At 46.9% G+C, this 18,524-nt stretch overlaps 6 protein-coding genes across 6 annotated transcripts; 1 reads left to right on the top strand and 5 right to left on the bottom strand.

Annotated features, from left to right (window-relative positions):
- Positions 1–208: 208 nt before the first annotated feature.
- PCYB_133640 (dynein-associated protein) lies at positions 209–1,556 on the bottom strand (the record flags this gene model as incomplete). Its single annotated transcript, XM_004224389.1, has 4 exons — positions 209–298; positions 516–690; positions 848–939; positions 1,140–1,556. 4 exons carry the CDS (start codon positions 1,554–1,556, stop codon positions 209–211), a joined length of 774 nt encoding a protein of 257 aa, XP_004224437.1.
- Positions 1,557–2,294: 738 nt separating this feature from the next.
- PCYB_133630 (mannose-1-phosphate guanyltransferase) lies at positions 2,295–4,102 on the bottom strand (the record flags this gene model as incomplete). Its single annotated transcript, XM_004224388.1, has 2 exons — positions 2,295–3,203; positions 3,704–4,102. The coding sequence occupies 2 exons, from the start codon at positions 4,100–4,102 to the stop codon at positions 2,295–2,297; spliced, it is 1,308 nt and encodes a 435-aa protein (XP_004224436.1).
- Positions 4,103–5,660: 1,558 nt separating this feature from the next.
- PCYB_133620 (hypothetical protein) lies at positions 5,661–6,524 on the bottom strand (the record flags this gene model as incomplete). Its single annotated transcript, XM_004224387.1, has 3 exons — positions 5,661–5,873; positions 6,117–6,246; positions 6,373–6,524. The coding sequence occupies 2 exons, from the start codon at positions 6,522–6,524 to the stop codon at positions 6,117–6,119; spliced, it is 282 nt and encodes a 93-aa protein (XP_004224435.1). The 3' UTR covers positions 5,661–5,873.
- Positions 6,525–8,763: 2,239 nt separating this feature from the next.
- Positions 8,764–11,529, top strand: PCYB_133610 (hypothetical protein; the record flags this gene model as incomplete). The annotated part of the gene is made up of 2 exons (XM_004224386.1): positions 8,764–9,648; positions 9,883–11,529. 2 exons carry the CDS (start codon positions 8,764–8,766, stop codon positions 11,527–11,529), a joined length of 2,532 nt encoding a protein of 843 aa, XP_004224434.1.
- A 1,094-nt stretch (positions 11,530–12,623) lies between these two features.
- PCYB_133600 (40S ribosomal protein S25) lies at positions 12,624–13,200 on the bottom strand (the record flags this gene model as incomplete). The annotated part of the gene is made up of 3 exons (XM_004224385.1): positions 12,624–12,866; positions 13,049–13,122; positions 13,191–13,200. 3 exons carry the CDS (start codon positions 13,198–13,200, stop codon positions 12,624–12,626), a joined length of 327 nt encoding a protein of 108 aa, XP_004224433.1.
- Positions 13,201–14,457: 1,257 nt separating this feature from the next.
- On the bottom strand, positions 14,458–18,224 carry PCYB_133590 (hypothetical protein; the record flags this gene model as incomplete). The annotated part of the gene is made up of 9 exons (XM_004224384.1): positions 18,148–18,224; positions 17,615–17,671; positions 17,318–17,406; positions 17,072–17,148; positions 16,431–16,664; positions 16,296–16,314; positions 15,878–16,164; positions 15,516–15,801; positions 14,458–15,491 (listed from the first exon to the last, which is right to left on the bottom strand). The coding sequence occupies exons 8-9, from the start codon at positions 15,799–15,801 to the stop codon at positions 14,458–14,460; spliced, it is 1,320 nt and encodes a 439-aa protein (XP_004224432.1). The 5' UTR covers positions 15,878–16,164; positions 16,296–16,314; positions 16,431–16,664; positions 17,072–17,148; positions 17,318–17,406; positions 17,615–17,671; positions 18,148–18,224.
- Between the last annotated feature and the right edge of the window lie 300 nt (positions 18,225–18,524).

Raw genomic sequence — 18,524 nt, 5'->3', positions numbered from 1 at the left:
TTTTTTTCTAGGATTTTTTTTATTTTTAAATTGTTAATACTTAGACTTTTTGGCAAAAAAAAAAAACGAAATGAAGTGAAGACAGAGATGTAACGTAAATCGGTAGACACTTAAGATCAAAGGATATGCCTCTTCCCCGCTGGGAAACCGCTTTTCTTTTCTTTCCTTCTTTTCTTTCTTTTTTTTATTTTTTTGTTTTTTTCTCCCCTCAGAGTTGCAGAAGTCGCGTGAACTCGTTGCGCTTCCTCTGGTTGTTCTTCTTCAGCTTGTCTATTTTGTTCTGATAAATTATGTTCACCTGCGAGGGGGGGGGAAGGCGCAAGGGGGTAGAAGTTGCGAGGGGGCAGAAGTCGCGAGGGGGTAGAAGACGCGAGGGGATAGAAGTCGCGAGGGGGTAGAAGACGCGAGGGGATAGAAGTCGCGAGGGGGTAGAAGACGCAAGGGGATAGAAGTCACGAGGGGGTAGAAGACACGAGAGAGCGCTTCACAGCTATACTGCTTCTCAACTGCGATACCTCGGAAATCTCCCGCTCCGCGTTTTTCCTCTCCTCCCCGATCAGCTGGTCCGTCTCCAAAATTTCGCTCTTCAAAGAATTGATGGCCTCCTTTTTACGCTCTATTTCTTTGCGCAGCTCGCTCATCGTGTGGTTCCTTTTTATTTCCTTCTTTAAGTTGAAGGCCAGAGATGACCTGGGAGGGGAGAGAAGGAGGTCACGTGCAGTGGAAGCCCAAGCAGGAAAAAACGGCAATGGGGAGTATGTGAAGAACAAATTGGAGTTTTTGGAGAACGCCGCAAGGAGGCCTGCCGCATGCACACAACTGCGCGCAAACAAACAAGCGAACTAACTTAACCAATTTGTGATAGTGGAAGAGGAGCATGCTGTTGTAGTTGAACAGCTGCCTGAGGAGGTATCCTCGCTGGAAGCACGTGACGGAGACCTGCGCGCGGTGGGGAAGGAGCCTGGCGGTGAAGATGCGCTTCAGGGAAGGAGCGTGCTGGTGAAGGGGCCTGGCGGTGAAGGTGCACTAAAGGGAAGGTGCGCTTCAGGGAAGGAGCGAGCGCGGCTGTCCCATTCACCCCACAGCTGTGTTCCCAATTCGATCCATTGGGGGGGAGGGAGGCAGAGAGATAGACCTACCTGCCTGCACAGCTCCATAAAAACGGACAATAGGTCCTCCAGAAAGTCCTTCTCGATGAGCATATTATGCACATACATCCTGGAAACAATGTCTTGTATTTTTTTAAGACAAACAGTTGCGTCCTCCTCGCTTGTCACTCTACACACGTAGGAAATTCTGTCTACTTTTTTGTCCTTGAGACATTTTAATGGAAACATATTATATAGGGGCTCATTAAAAAGGGTATTTTTTCCATCATTTTTGTACAGCACATTTGATCGTAAATTTTTTCGGATTTCTTGTATGACACGGACTATGTTCTTATCTTTCATGCAGTTTTCTCCTTTCGCATTTTTGTTTTCTTCCTCTTCATGCTCGACAAGTATGCAGTTGTCGTACTTTAGGTGTTTGTTGTACCCCGCTAGGTAGTCCTTCATTTTTTTGGCGCATTGTGGGGGAACGTTCAACGGGCGAAGGGAAGAAAAACGATCGGTTCGCCGTTACGCTGTTAAGCGGTTACGCTGTTCAGCGGTTACTCTGTTAAGCGGTTACTCTGTTAAGCGGTTACTCTGTTAAGCGGTTATTCTGTTGCGCCGTTACGCTGTTAATCGGTTACTCTGTTACGCTGCTACGCCGTTACGCTGCTACGCCGTTACGCCGTTACGCGGTTAAGCCCGTTTGGGGCAGTTCAGTGGGACGTTCGAGTTGTTCGCTCCGCTCCACCGCGCAATCTATGTTGTACATATTTTACACTTTTGGGGAGGGTTAAGAGAGCAATTTGAGCCCCGCTTTTGCGCAGGCACGCGCGTGCTATGCGGGGATAAAGCCCCTCCATATCCGCGATGCAAAAAAAAAAAGACACACACGTGCACACACAGGTGTGGTGAACAGCGCACACGAATGTTGAATCGCTCACGCACGAGGGGGAGGACAAAAAAAAAAAAAAAAAAACTAAAACTAAACTAAACTAAACTAAACTAAACTAAACAAAAAATTTTATCACATTATTTTTACACATGTAAAAAAATTGGTAGACCTGCAAAACGGCGCACCTTCGCACTGGGACTGCGTCGTTTCGCTCGCCCTTCCGCGTCGTCCTCCTCAGCTCAAGCATCATGTAGATTCTGCCTCTTTCTCCTCCCCCAAAGGGACTCCTACCGCTCCCGCCCTTCACATCACATAATAATCGCGCCCTTCTCATATATTGAGCTGTTGACCTCCTTGAAGGGCAGGATGAAGGCATTGTTAACAAAAATTTCGGGCTTCAAAATGACGTTTTCGCCCAGCACGCACAGCCCCTCGATGCGCGACCAGCTTCCAACCCTCGACTTGGAGCCAATGATCGAATTCTCAATGTAGGAATACGAACTGACGGTGGAGTTGCTCATGACGCAAGAATTTTTGATGCGACATCCTTCTCCAATGGTCACGTTTTCTCCCAAAACGACGTTATCTCCCAAGACGCAATTTTTTTCTATGATCGTTTTGGATGAAATCAACACATTTCCCTCGACTTTAGTGTACACAAGGATTTCATCGAAGAGGTGGTTCTTCCTATGCGCGAATTCATCCAACTCGTTCATATCTTCAAATGTTATAAATAGATTTTTCTTGCTGCCACTCTTTGCGCCATTTTCCTTGTCCTTTATGCCGTAGCATATGAGGAAGTGGTCGCGCAGGATGAACTCCTCCGTGATGGGTTTTGTCGCGGCTACCTTTGCAGTATTTGTTTCCTTTGCTATTTCCCCTTTCCCTTCTCTGCCGCCTCTTTCCCTGTTCTCCTCCAAGTCCTCCAAGTACAACGCCTGTCCCTTTAAAAAGTCCAGCGGCTTGCCAATGTCAGCCCAAAATTTATTTAATCTGTAGAAATACAACATGTTCTCATTGGCTAGCTGGGGAAATATTTCCTTCTCGAGCGACGTGTTCCTCGCGGGAATGCGATTTAAGATTTCTTTGTTCAGTATGTAAATTCCTGCATTTATTAAGCTCGACTTAGGGACTTGCGGTTTCTCCTCAAACTTGGTAATTCGATTTTCTTCCGTTATGACAACTCCGAATGCTCTGGGATCTTCCACTTCTTTCACCTGCACAAAAGGGAAGGAAAAAAAAAAAAAAAAAGGAAAAAAAAACTGTTTTTGCCTGAACGGTGCAGGCGAAATGGGAAACATGTGCGATGCACACTCCATGTGTGTCCATAAATCGACACGCAAGTTTGCAGCCAATCCATGCACAGACAATTGGCATGCAGGGCACACACAGACAACGAACACACAGACAACGAACACACAGACAACGAACACACAGACAACGAACACACAGACAACGAACACACAGACAACGAACACACAGACAACGAACACACAGACAACGAACACACAGACAACGAACACACAGACAACGAACACACAGACAACGAACACACAGACAACGAACACACAGACAACGAACACACAGACAACTGACAGACAGACGGCTGACATACAACTGACGTACAGCTGACATACAACTGACGTACAGCTGACATACAACTGACGTACAGCTGACATACAGCGAACACACACGCACTGCGCCCCTCTTGGTTTACCAAAATCGTTAGTGGCGCACTGCTCTGCTTGTGAAAGCTCATCATCTCCAGAAGGGGGAAGGAGCAAATAATGTCCGAGTTGAAGACAAAAAAATCGTCGTACTTGCTCAAATACTTCTCTGCCAATTTTATTGGCCCTCCTGTGCCCAAGGGCTCCTCCTCAATAGAGTAAATAATTTTAACGTTGTATTTTTTTTCCAGGTCATCCACAAAGCTCGTTATGTGTGTGGGTTTATAAGCTATGGCCAAAATTATTTCTCTGATTCCACATCGTGCCAAATTAAAAATTTGGTGTTCTAGTATTGGCCTGTTGCAAAAGCTGATTAGTGGTTTGGGGGTCGTCAGGGTGAGCGGTCTTAACCTCGTGCCGTACCCCCCGACTAGTATGAGCGCATTCATGTTCACTCGGTGGCAAAGAAAGGAGAATGTATGTCACGATACGCACCAAGTGACCCGCGTTACAGGGTACACACAAATAAAAGGATATGTCCCAACAAACGACAGTTGGTGGGAGGAAGAAAGGGAGGGGATGGACCCTCTGGCGTAGTAGGAGATCACTTAATTTGCGCGGTGAAAAAAAAGGAAAAAAAACATACCTACGAACAACCACAGGTGTTTGAGGTGCACATATACTGATCAGGCGAATTAAAACGTACAATGAAAGCGCAAATTGGGTTTTTTCAAAATGCGCGCGTGGTCGAACTGGCGCTGCGCAGAGGGTGGTGGCATCATGAACAGGGGGTAGCAATGAGCAAATGCAAGAAAGCAAATGCCCACTCGGAAAGGTACATATAATTATAACAGGTTAATTTAAGGCACGCATGGGGGCATTTTGCGTTGAGCACTGAACCGGACTGTATGTCCGGACTGGGGTAGGAAAAAGAAGGGGGACGTGTGAAAATGAGGAAAAACGCGAAAAAAAAAAAAAAGTTGCTACACTATTAAAACGTGAAGAAAAAAAAAAAAAGCTACTACACTCTTAAAATGCAAAAAAAACTGTTCCTGCGTAAAAGTGAGAACTTCGATGGGAAGCTTAGTGGCAACTGTCAAACGGGCAACCTTCCGTCGGCACGGAACTTTCCTTTGCCGACTTGGAACACTGCCGCGACTGCTGCGACTACCGCGACTACTACGACCGCCACGATCGCCACTATCTCAGTTTCGTTCGGCGCACGTGCATGCCTCCGCTTTCGTAGAAAATACGACTGTTAATCACTGCCGTTTTGTTTAGCCTCCCTTGCATGCTTAGCTTACAAGCCACAGTTACACACTCAACTGTTCGCTTGCTGACTTATCCTTTCTTTGCATTTTCCCTCACGCGCAAATTACTATGTAGCAACGAAGGATGTTTTAACTCGAACGTGCGAGTACGCATTCGTATGAACGTACACATGGACATTTGCGCAAAAAAAAAAAAAAATAAAAAAAAAAAATAATTCTCAGGTTAAGTGATTAATTGGTATGTGATTGCACAGCGGAGCGAGTTCATTGGTTTATATACTTAGTTGTGCATCCTTGGGGATGAAAAAGAGTTCGGAGCTCAGTCAGTAGCCCTTTCAGCGGGGGGTAAAAAAAAATCAACATGCTGTTGGACGGCTACAGAACGGAATACATTCGAGTCAGGCGGGACGAAAAGGCCTCGCTGCAAATGGCCTAGTTGAACATCAAGTCGAAGTAATTTTGGTCCTTGGCGTCATCTGCGGGAATGAGGAAAAAAGGAGGTGGGCACACAACTCTTATGTGATTCTGCTTGTGCGTTGTAGGCCCACCGTAACCACTGCGCGTGTGCCTGCGTTTGAACGCGCATATGTGTGTTCATTTGTGTGTTCATTTGTGTGCCCATTTGTGTGCCCATTTGTACGCCCATTTGCACACACATTTGTGTGCCCACTTGCACACACTTCCTAGGAGTGACGCGGCGCAACAACTCAGTTGTGGCGTGCTCGCCGCCCTTACCTTTCCGCTTGCCGCCGTCCACGTGCATAGCCTTGTTCGGAGTGCTCTCAAATAACAGCATGTCGATGTTCCCCTTGGTCTTACTCATATGGACAGGCTCATCTGATTTATTTTCCTTTATGTCAAAGATAGTTTTCTCATTTTTATACAATTTTGGCACACCTTCCTCGAGAAGTTTTCCTCCAGGAGCTTCCTTTGCCCTCCTGTGATCCATCCAACTCAGTCGCAAAACCTGTGCGGCGGGTCAGGCAGTTGTGTGAAGGGAGGGAATGGAGTGAAGCGTGGAAAAGGTGTGCAACGTTGAGAAGCGTAGTTACACTTGAGGGAAAAAAAAAAAAAAAAATCACTTCCTCAATCGTATTTTTCCCATCCGTGGGGATGACCACGCTATATTCACAGTTTTGCGAGACCGTGGACCAGCCGTTCCAGTTAGTACGCGTAGGTCATTCCATTTTCCTCAACAATTGTTGCGGAGTGGGGAGAGAAAATTAACCTTCGCGTAGATACACGAATTCAAGCTGGGGATTGGCGAGGACTCTTCGCTGATATCAACCCACGCAGGGGTGTTGTTGTGAATTATTTTGAATCTGAAACGGAGTTGGTGAAGGAGGAACGTTGGGCAGGAGACGTAATCACGTGAACGGTAGAGAGACATACGTATGCATTTCTCGCTCGCTGGTGTGTGCAAAAACACCCGTGGAGGGAGCATGAACCTGAAGTGGTAGGTGCCAACTAAGGGAAACCCATTTCGTATGTCATGTAACGTTATCGAATTTATCGGTTTGGGGATGTAAAAAACGTTCTGTGAGTTTTTCTCCTCTTTGTCATTAATTATGTTGTAAAACACAACCGTCGTTTTCGACATTTTGATTTCTTTCACTTGGGCTTCGCGTTGGTGATTTCACACGTGGTTTCACAGTTCGTTGCGCAGGTCGTTACAGACGCGGTCGGCGTGCTGGGTGGCTAGACCAAGCTGTTATTCGAATTGGGGGGGCACAGCTAGCCATGCAGTTGAGCCATGGTTGGCCGAATGCGTTTCGCTCCTTCTTTCCGTTTTGTGCAGCCTCTTTAGTGGCGGCGCGTAAGTTGGTCAGTTTGGCAGTTCTCCCCTTTTGTGGGAATTCGCGTGGCCGCTACAATGCGCGCACGCAATTGCCTTGTGCATTTTATGCAGCCAGCTCGCCGGGCGTTTTACGTCGTCACTTTGCTGATTTGCCGCTTTGCCACTTTGCTGCTTTTTTTTTTTTTTTTTCCCTGTCAACCCATGTCTACGAAGTGTGAAACGCAGCGGGGGTGGTAAAAAGGTATGCCGTGCACGTCCACGTCCACCTGTTTGCAAAAAAGCGAAACGAACTGCCAACTGTATTTACGTGTATGTGTTTATGTCCCCAACGGAAGTACAAAGAGGTGAAAATGGGGTGGCTGGCGAGTTACGAAAAAAATAATAATTTGCTGTAACTGCGAAAGCTGGGGTGGTGCTACACGCGTATGCGCGCATAGGTAGATAAGCACATGCGGATTGGGGGGGCATGCGTTCCGAGAGGGGAGGGCTTCGCTCATTTGTCACTCGCCATTTGTCACTCGCTATTTGTCACTCGCTATTTGCCACTCGTCATTTGTTACTCGCCATTTGTCAGTTAGCTCATTCGCTCACACGATCGTATGTTTATTTTATTTTTCCTGGGTAAGGTCACACCAGGAGGCGTGACTGCGCGTGGGGGTTGCTTGGGACGGCCCTTCCACTCGGCGACCATGTCAAATTTGAGTGCCGTTGAGCTCCATTCGTGGTTCCCCGAGGCGTCGCTGCAGTAATATTGGTGTTTTAGCGTAGGCGATTTCACACCACTGATAATGACACCCCCGGGGACGTTCATCAACAAGAACGTCGCCGCTTCGCTGTGTGAGCCCCTTTCCCCCTAACGACGCCTGTCTGATCACCCTGTATGAAAATAAAAGAAAAAAAAAAAAAAAGAGGACACTTAAAAATTTGACTATTTTTTTTTTTTTTTTTTTGCCGTGCGCAGTGAACAAGTGAATGCAGATAAGTGACACCAGCGCGTGTGTTTGCATCTCTAAGGGGAAAAAAAAAAAAAAAAAAAAAGAGAAGATAAAAAAAAAAAAAAAAAGAAAGGAAAAAAAAAGAAAAAAGGAAAAACAACTTCGTGTAAGTAGCTAACTCTCTCGCGCGGATATGAACACATATAAAATTACGTAACTGCATATATGTACAGTTATGTATGAGGAAGGCGAGTCATGAGTGTGGGGGGCTGGCCACTGGCACATGCGTGATTTGACTGAGGGCACAATTACGTGCACCTCCTCATCCGTGCCTCACTTCCAACCCCCGCCTGCACCGCGCACTTGTTCACCATCGACACCAATGGAGGAGGCGGCGGCGCGCAGCAGAGCATAACTGCATAGCGGCGTGACTGCACAACTGCATAGCGGCGTGACTGCACAACTGCATAACGGCGTAACTGCACAACTGCATAGCGGCGTAACTGCACAACCGCGTCGCCCCTTTTTATGGCCGTTTGTTTCGTCCAGGAAAAGTAAAATAGCACACCTGTCACCGCACGTGTAGGCATACCAACACACTCGTACATCTTCGGAGGAGAAGAAATAACCACGTGCAATGTACCAAGCAGATTTTTGCATGTGAAGACCGTGAGTAGTCGATTGTGTATCCTGCGCCTGGTGGAAGCAGCGAGGAGCGATGCAGTGACTCAGCTGCGTAGCGACATCAGAAGGGATTTACAATATATGTGATTGGATCAGACGGGTTTTTTTTCACCCCTCTGGTAACGGTCATCTTTGAAATTATAACCTAGAAGGAGGGAGAGAGTCCTTCTCCCGTTGTGCTTCTTCCCATTTGCGAATGAAGGAATGATCGCTCGTCTGTAGTTCCACGCGCAGGGAGAGCAGCGAATAAAATCCCTGTGAGTTGTTAGCGGTGCGGAGAGTGCGCGAAGTGATGGAGAGAAGCGGCGGAGAAGCGGCAGAGAAGTGGCAGACCCACCCGTAGCCGCAGTGCGCGAAAAGAATAACTGCGGCCCGTCCCCTCTGAACCGCCTTCCCCGTGCCCCATAAGAAAAGAAGCCAAAATGAAGGACGTCAAGTTGCTGCTGGAGAAGCTGCGAATAAGCCGAGAAAGGGAGTTAGAGAGGGAGGTGAAGATTTTTCTTGAGTTGAAGAAGCTGAGCGATGGCACCCCCAAGGGGGATGAACAGAACGCAGTGGCGACTGAAAAGGGCGCAAACGGGGTGAGCATGGCAAGTGACGCGAACAGCCCGGACAGCTACATCAACTACGTGAGGAAAAAGATTAACAGCGTAAGAAGGAAGACCGTGTTTGAACACAGCTACTACAGAAACGCTCTCAATTGCTATGACCACAGTGAGCATTACAAGGAGGTGATAAAGTACACTCCAAGTGACATCCAAGAGACACACAAATCTGACATGAAGAAAGCAATCATACACAGGGAAGATAACCACCAGACCTTTTACTACTCCTACTTGGTTAGGAAATACTGCGAACGTAATTTTCTTAATTGTGTTCACAACTATTTTATCCGATCTCTGACTTACTCTTTTTTGGAGAAAAATTTTTTTTTTAATTTTTTATCTGCCAATTTGTGTGTACTAGATAGATGCATAAAGCAAGTGGAGGTCCTCTCGGTAGAGACTGAAAATGAGAATCTAGCCCATTTGCTGAATCGATGCAGAGATGTCATTTTAGGTGTGTACAAAGAGTTAGCCACTTTGCATGGGATGGAGAAACAAATTACGGAGGTGCAGATGGTGGTAGATGATAAAGAAACTCACGATGTGCGTAGCAGCTTAGTGAAGTACTTCCCCTTTTTGGATAACCGCTTTGGGAAGAGCAGCGAGGGGGGAAGTAGACACGACATCCACATGAAGGAGCTATACGGGGTATATGCTTTTATTTATGTCTTTTCGAATGTCTTCTACGTCAGCTCGCTGGCGGTTAGTAGGGCCAAGGTGGGGCGATACCTTCCCCGCAGAGGGATGCCAAACCACTGTGCGGAGAGGGACAGCCAGTTGAGCGGCAATGTGGAGGGAGGCACGCACAGCCAGTTGAGCGGCAATGTGGAGAGAGGCACGCACAGCCAGTTGAGCGGCAATGTGGAGAGAGGCACGCACAGCCAGTTGAGCGACGACCTGCACCGCTTCTCCATGTACCGAATGTTCATCGAGCAGTATGCCAAGGCAGACTTCATGGAGTTGAACGAAACTATGTTATACTTCCTATCGAGGGAGAGGATGGCACAGAAGGGGGGCAGCAACCACATGTGGAGCGACATTCTCCAGGATCTGAACACACTGAAGAACGCGACCGCGCTGCAGAGCGAGTTCTTCGCTGCTAGCGCTGTGAAGCAAATTGGCGGCCACTCCCAAGTTAACCCCAACGTTAACCATGTAACAAGGGACAACCCCCCCCTGCGTCCCTGCATCCACCAGTTCTTCTACATCGGCATCGATTTCGACAAAACGATAATAAAAAAGGACTCCTATTCAGCTTTTTTTAAAATTTTAGAGAAGCATTATTTTAAGCAGAGTGTCAGAAAAGGTAAAGATAATCTAACAAAAGAAGACGTATCATTTTTCGACAATTTTTCGTTTGAAAAAATGAAAAATAAACCTGAACCTACAACACAGGAGAAGGTTGAGTACATACACAAAATGGGTCATTGGTTTGTACTCAAGGAGATGGAGATATTGGAGATGTTAAAAAAGGATCAAGCAAACAAAGCAGAAGTATATTCCAAATCGTACTATTATTATTTGAACCAAGTGGATAAAGTACATGTAACTTATTCTATGTTACTCTCCTACTACGATGTGTTCAAGGATGTAGATGTGGATGTGCTGAACAAGCTTATTAGTGAACACTACGAACGGTTCGAATTAAATGACTATTTTTTGGAAGTGTTTCTGCATCTGCTGAATCATAAAATGGAGAATAGGGACTCCTTCTACTTCGACATTATCACACTGAACTTGAAGAAGCAGATTTGCCTCTACACCATAAGGAATAACCTATTGAAGGTCAGGGATGGGGAGGGAACCACGTTGCCTCTGCCGCCGCCACCACCGCGGAGCAAACAGGGGACGCGCTCGCAGGAGGAGGAGGGAATGCCATCACAGAAGGAGGTGGGAATGCCCCCTCATAACGAAGTGGGGACGCGCTCTCAGGAGGACTACTACCGGACGTTTAAAAACTATTTCCATGTCTACTACTCCAAGACACACACGTACGACAAGAACCAGCGCAAATACACGGGGGCGTTCGAATACAGCCGATTGAAAATCAAGCATGATGATTACCAGCTCAGGAGGGATGGTAGTACTAACGGTGGAAGGGAAACGTCCCAGGGGGTGATCGAAAACGTCTCACTCTGCTCCTTTTACGACAAAACGTTAATCAAAACGAGGGTGTGTTCTCTGCTTAGCGACATTAACCACAAGCTATCTGCCTTCATTGGGGACAGCCTCATAGACCTTGACGCCATGCTGCACTCGGACATCGCCATCCTGGTTGGGCACAACGAGCTGCTAATCAGTTTTTGCGAGAAGCATAACATCGTCATTAAGCCTCTCGTGTGTGCTGCGGCCAAGATTGAGTTGCTGGCTCGCAGGAGGGGAGGGCTGACTAGCAGTAGCAGTGGCGCAACTGGCAGCAGCAATGGCCCGACTAGCAGCAGGAATGACGGCACAGCCGAAGTGGCCCCCCCCACCGACCAGCGCGAGGAGGAGCTAAACGACCTGTACGATGAGAAGGAAAAAGTGATTTACTCCACGGAGAGCTGGCTAGAAATTGGCATCTTCTTCTTCGGCGACCTCTAGCTCGCCGCGTCCAAAAGGGGGCAGTGCGTGCGACGGTTCGTCTGTTTGCCGCCCGTCCGCTTGCCGTCCGTCCGCTTGCCTACGTGCTTTCCTACGTGTTTTCCTACGTGCTTTCCTACGTGCTTTCCTACGTGCTTTCCTACGTGCTTTCCTACGTGCTTGCCTTTTTTTTTTAAACTCGACGCAGCTGTACGCCTATGAGGAGCCCGTCCTGTAGCGGCCTCCCACCTAACACAGGGGCAGCCTAGCAGGGCTTTCTCCATCTTAAATAGCATTACCCGAATTAGCTAGCCCCCCATTTGTACATGTCACGTCGGCCGAAGGCCACGCACTCGAGACACTTTTGCAACACTGTGATGATGCCCCCTTTGTTGAATCCTCCAACGGGGGGGGCGCGGCATTGGCCATGCGGTATTGGTCATACCACATTGACAACGTGGAGCTAGCCAAATTTTTTATATCCCCTCCATTTCCGCTCCTCCTCGCTGTCCTCCACAGACGAAACAATCAGAGTAACTATGACTAAGTTGCGTGGATCATGTGCGTTCGCAAAATTAAATAAAATGATTAAAAAGAAGAAATCTTTTGATCATTTTTTCAAAGTTGCGTCACCTTTTTTTTTTAGTTTTTCTGTTTCATCATGTTGTTTCATTCATGTGGGAACTCAGCAAGGGGGGGGAAAGTCAGCATCGGTTTTGCCAATCGTCTTATCTGCGCAGCGTGTAGGATGCCCCACTTCGATTCCTTGAGGGCGAGGGCGCTTGTCATAATAACCTCCCAAAGGCTTTTAACAACGTCTTATCATGTAGGGTGTTTTCCCTTTTAGGGGTTGTTCCTTCCCTTTGGTAAGAGTCACGAGTGCAACAGGATAAATGGCATCATGGGAAGTAAGTTACACGGGGGAGAGGGGGAAAAAAAAGAAAAAAAAAGCTGTACTGTTGTGAAGGGCACCTGTTCACTCTGCGTAAGTATAAGCGTAACTTCAGGCGTGACTGCAGGCGTGACTATGGGCGCACCTATGGACGCACCTACATGCACACGCACCTAGCGGGCAGCCAGCAGGTTAGGCGACTACCCAATTGAGCAGCCCCCTCCTAGGCAACCTTTGTGTACAACTTCTGACTATGACTCTGAATACAAACCTCCTTAATTAAATTCTGCTCTGCTAAATATTTTATAACCGACCTTGCCACACTTAAGTTGACTTTGTATTTTTCTGAGATGGTGGAGGGGGTAATGACCTTCATGTTTTTACTCTCCAGGATTTTGGACTGCAGGGCTTTATCGATGAACACGGCGTGGTTCAATTTTTCCTTGTTCTTTCCCTTTCCCCATTTCTGCAGAGGAGGTAATAAGTGGGTGGGATAAAGTAAGCAGGGGTGAGAAACACTTAGCTCTATGAGCACATGGACTGTGGTTATCCCCCGTGATTTTCCACAAATGTGGTATGATGCGCAAGTAGTCACACTTCACGTCGAGTGCCCACGCATGGGCCACTATGCATGGGGGAGGGCGTTACCTTTTTCTTGCTTCTTCCCGATGCTGCTGCGGCAGCCGCGATTTGCTCCTTTGTTTTTCTCTCCTTAGGGGGCACTGCAAAAGGAAGAGGGGAAAGCGATACGTAGGTTGGGTGAAGGTATTCAAGCTGCGTGTGAGCGCACAAGCAAGCATACAATGGAATGAAGCGCGGAGTAACAGGCGAGTTGAAGCCTCGGCCATTAAACGGAGTCTCTCGCCCAGCAGGTATCCCTTCATCTCATCGGATGACACGCATTTTATGGTATATCTCATCTCATTCTTCGAGGAGGTGAGCAAATGCTTACTTTTGCGGGAGGAGGATTAAGAAGATGAAGAAGTACTTTTTTTCGGGTAGGTCAAAAAAAGTCACTCGTGAAAATGAGGTTTCCTCTAAATGGTTGCCAAGTTGGTGTTTTTTATTTTTGTTGTTAATCGTTAAAATGTTTTTTCCTTTTTTTCCTTTTGTACCTTTTGTACCTTTTTCTTTTTTTTTTTTTTTTTCTCTTTCGCTCAATCAATCGCGCAGTGCGGTGGGGCACATTCTTTTGGCCTCTTCCGCTTGGCGCAGCGATAATACTAATAATGCACTTGACCTTCTTCAAATGGAAGAAAGCAAAGCCCTCCCTTTTTTTTGCTAAGCGATGTAAGTGGTTTTTTTCGCTCCCCGAGGAATGACTTTTCCCCGTGGGGCGTCATTTTTTGGGAGGGAACGCGTGCTGCAAAGCGATCGACGACAGGGGTCGGGGTGCCCCAATTGGTCAACCCTGATGCGGTGAAGAGGCCGCAATGATGTGACGGAATAATAAGCGTGGTCGGCATCGCGGTAGAGGCGTGCACTGCCCAGCAGTTGTCGATGACATTATCCCTATGAAATGTTGCCCCGACCGAGAGAGAAAGTCCAACCAGGTAGTACCAAAAAAATAAAAATAAAAACGCGTGATGGTATATTGCAATGCGTTGTGGTATGCATAAAATGTATGCCTATATGCTCTCTATATGCGTGCTATTACGGCCGTAGCTTGGGACCCCAAAAAATACTCTACCCCAGATCAAATGACAAAAAGCGGCGCCCACGTCCCATCAAGGCTGAGCAGCGAAATGTACGGCGGAATGGTCCACCATGAATAGGCGAGACATATGTACGACGTTGCATGTGCTAAGGACGCTCTGCTCATTTTCTAAGGGGGGATATACATCCCTGACCCCACCCCCCGTAAGCGGCGAATACATTTTCGCACGCTGCTATGTAAATACGAGTGAGAAAAAAAAATCCCCATCTTGGGGGAAAAAAACATTTCGACTAGCCATTTGGAGAAAAGAAAAAAAAAAGAAAAAAAATAAAGTAAAAAATATAAAAAAAATATGAACCGTTCAGGCAAATTCTCGCGTTTTTTTTTTTTTTTTTTTTTTTCAGTCCTGGCGAAAGAGGACGAACTCGCTGAAAGGGCTATATGTCCCAGCTTGCGCCTTCTGCCTTAAGTTCGTTAAAACAAGGTACTGCCATATTTCTCTGTAAAGGTACTCCGTTTTGTTTTTACATTTGACCCTTTTATTTTGGTCATATCGAAGGTAAATGACCAATTTTTCGCTGCGAATTAATTTAAATAGGGGATCCAGGTTGTGGCACAGCTTCTGGTTAGTGTTGTACAGCATGGCCTTGTCCTTCTTGGCGTTGTTCACGCTGACGTCGCTTTCGTACAGGATTAGGTTGGCATCATCCAGGCCTTGGCTGTTTAGCGGGCTGATTAAGTGGCTGCTCAGTGATTGGTGCAGGGAGGCGTCACCGGGTGACCCACTCTGCATTGGTGTATCCTCCGCGAGCCGCTCCTTCCATTTCAAGTAATACAAAGAAAGCACATTCCAGAAGAGCTTCCTCACCATGTACATAAAAAAAAAGTCGTAAAAGTATTTCCTTTTGAATGTTTCAATTTTGTTTATATCATGCGTTAAATAGTAGATGAAATTTTTTTGCTTTATTTCTTCCTTGGTGTATTTTAAATTTGCGTAACTTATGGAATGGTCGGATGCAGTTTCTTGCTTGTCAAGTTGGACGTGGGACGGCGCATCGACGGCTTCGTCAATTTCGGAGTGGTGTGTACCAGGGGGCCTCCTCTTAAAAGGGTGCATTCGTTTGGCGCGCCTTTCCACACGCCCTCCCATACGGCCTCTTTTTATGTTCGTGTTTCCCCCCTCCGCTTCGCCTTCTTTGCCGTTTTCTCCTAGATCTTCCTCTCCTTCTGCACCCCCATCTCCCGCTGCTTCCCCTTCTCCCTTTGCGCACTTGGGGTTAACATCCCCTTTGGTGGCCTCTTTTTTCACCTTCCCCATTGTTTCGCTTGGCTGACCAGAAGTGACGACTTCTCCATTTGGGACGCATTTTTTTTTGCTCTTCAAGCGAGGAAGGCTAGTACATGTAGGCTCACTTATAACTGCTTCCGCTTTCCCTTCGTTTAACGGGAGAGACTCACCAGGCAGCGACGCCTTTTCATTCCCTTCGATTAACTCACCGGGCAGCGACGCCTTCTCATTCCCTTCGATTAACTCACCAGAAAGGGTGTTGTCCCCATTGAACACTCCTTCCTGCGCTTTATCCGCATCAATTGGCATAACAGCATGTGTGCAGATATTCCCTTGGGTGCTTTCCGCCACCTCACAAACGTTGCGTACCACAGTGCCGTACTCCTCCATCACCTGCTCCACGTCTAAAATATGGTCATTGAAAAATATGTTTAAATTATGCAAAACGCAGTTCATTATTTCTTTTAGATTTTTCCCGATAAATTGATAATTGCCTAGATGCTTGCTATGTATGTACTTATGTGTTTTTTTTTTAAATTTTTTTTTTTTTTTTTTCTTTCTCCCTGTCACCTTTGTATTTGTGTACAACTTCCTCGAGGGTGATCCTTTTCGTGTCTTCTACACTTGCTTGAATTTTTGTTGCCACTTTTGCTTCTCCACCGTTCGTGGTTGTCTCTCCTGGGGTGCTGGCGGCATTGGCGGCATTTGGGATATTTGAGATATTTGGCGCATTTGGGGCATCTCCTCCGCTGTCTTCCCTGGGGTCCATTTTTTTCCCCTCCTGATCGTAAATGTCGATCAAGTCGCTTTCTTCTTTGCCTGTCGGGAGGGAAGGCATTACCACAAAGTGGGACACGCACGTACACATATAGGGGAGCAAAAAAGGATAGGTTGCTCCTTCCCCTTATCCGTGTTGACACCCCCCTCCTAATGTGCATCTCCTCCCCTACCTTGGTAGTAGCCCTGGTACTTATCTACCAGGAAGGAGATATATATCAGCTCATGCAGTTTGTAGTAAGTAACAAAATTGAAGGTTGTGAGGTTTTTTTTTTTTTCTCCTTTTTTTTTTCTATGTTATTTATCACCCTCTGCATTAGGGAGTCGTAGTATATTTGCTTGTCCGTCTTCTGCCCCTGTGGCTTCTGCTCCTGTTGCTTCTGCTCCTGTGGCTTCTGCCCCTGCGCCTTCCGCTCCTGTGGGGAGGGTTGCTTTGATTCCTCCGCGGGGGGTCGCCCACTTGTTTTCTTCTCCTGGTGCGCGGCGGCACCCTTCCCTCCCGATGTGCTTTTTCCTTTTCTGCTCGGCTCAGACTTCTTCATTTTACCACCGTTATTCGTATTGTGATTGTCGTGCCTGTTGTAGCCGTTGTGGCTGCCTTTTTTCGTTTCAACTGCTTCGACTCGCTTGGGAGAGTCCACCTGTGCATGCGGCTGTTCGATGTTATCACAGTTCACTTGGCTGGGGTTTGGCTCTCCGTTGGGGGCTTCACCATTTGGGACCCCTCCCCCGTTCGCCTCCCCAACTTGGCATCCCTTCGCGCTCTCACCATTTCTTGTCTTCACATCGGTGCCCCCCAACCCAAGTTGCCCCTCACGATCTATCGAGATGACCTCACTGCAACAGTTGGTCCTGCCCCAAAGTTGATCTTCCCAAACGTAATTCAACCGCTCATTTTTCTGTCTATTTTTCGTGTCTTTTTGGATCTGCCTTTTTATATTCTCCCTTTCTATTTGTTCTTTTTTTTTTTTTTTTCCTTTGCGTTTATGAGCCCTTCTTCGTAGCTTCCTATGTGGTTACTCTTTCCTGTGAGGGGGAGAGTTGGAAGGTGGATCTTTCGCAGGGGGGAAGTCACACGTAGGAGGGACGCTCTTTAGGTAAGGTGCTTCCCTAGTGGAGACAAATACTACATAGGGAGTTACTCCCTTTGGTTCACTGCATCCCTAGTTTTGCTTTTTCCCCACTTCGGCATCACCTATGTAAACGACGACAGGGACGTAGAAGCATCTGTTCGTTTTTTTGGACGTCAAGGATATCAGATCGTCGGCGGTGATTTCGTGGCTCCTGCAGTGGGGGGGGTTCACAAGGTGGGTACACAGAATGCGATCACAAAATGGGTTCACAGAATGCGATCACAAAATGGGTTCACAAAATGGGTTCACAAAGCGGGTTCACAAAATGGGTTCACAAAGTGGGTTCACAAAGCGGGTTCACAAAGCGGGTTCACAAAGCGGGATCGATCACACGGATGACCTTTTTTGCGTGAACTTACTCCCTCTCGTTTTTTTTGTTTAGAAAGAACTCCTCGAACATGCATTCTATGGTGTGTCTGCGAGGGGAGGAAGAAGCTCGGGGAGTAAGTAGCTAGGAAGGTATCCCGGAGAGTAACTCAGGGAGTAAGCATATCGGAGAGTAAGCCCGCGATCGCTTTAAAGGTACCAGCCAACAAGCGTGCACCCGGTGAGGACGAACGTTGAAGTGTAATGCGACGCTGAGGCGACCTCTACAGGGCTTACTCGCTTATCGGAATGTCATTTAAACGGCAGTACTGGGCTAAGTCCTTTTCTGCGAAGGATTGTCCGAACCTTTTGCGGCAAGAAAAGGTGCACAAGGGTGAGGAGTGGTCTCGTAGATTTCAATCAAGTATTCTTTCTTTTTTTTTTCTTTTTTTTGTCCCACTTGATGATTCCCATCTGACCCGCTACTGCCACTACGGACGACATCGCATGCACCGTACCAATTAGGAAGACAATTCTATTTTTTTTTTTTTTTTTTTTTTTTTTTTACCTTCTGTGTACGCCTTACCTTTTGACGACCCGAATAAACTCCTCACAGTCACTCCTCGTTATTTCACATTCTTTCCTGAGCGGGTTGAGGAGCATATAAAGTAGCATCACTACTCAGTAGCAAAAAAAAAAATAAAAAAAAAAAAAGGTTCCACTTTTACGAATCATACTGCACTATTTTTTGTTCCTTTATCCGGGTGTAATTCTTTTCCCTTTTTGTTCTTCCACTCATAATGGTGCGGGTTGTTTTTTTGTTTTTTTTTTTCCCCCCTTCAAGTGTGTCGCCCGTTGAGGACGGAAACGCACAGTGGCACGTTAAGCGGTACACTACATTAGGTACATCACGTGTACTTGTACCTATGTTAATAATTTACTCACAATTGATTAAACTGTTCT

The sequence above is a fragment of the Plasmodium cynomolgi genome, chromosome 13, assembly GCF_000321355.1.
Source record: "Plasmodium cynomolgi strain B DNA, chromosome 13, whole genome shotgun sequence".
In the NCBI taxonomy this organism is placed as follows: domain Eukaryota; phylum Apicomplexa; class Aconoidasida; order Haemosporida; family Plasmodiidae; genus Plasmodium; species Plasmodium cynomolgi.
The sequence above is the reverse complement of the archived record's forward strand: the minus strand, read 5'-3'. Positions and strand labels throughout refer to the sequence as shown.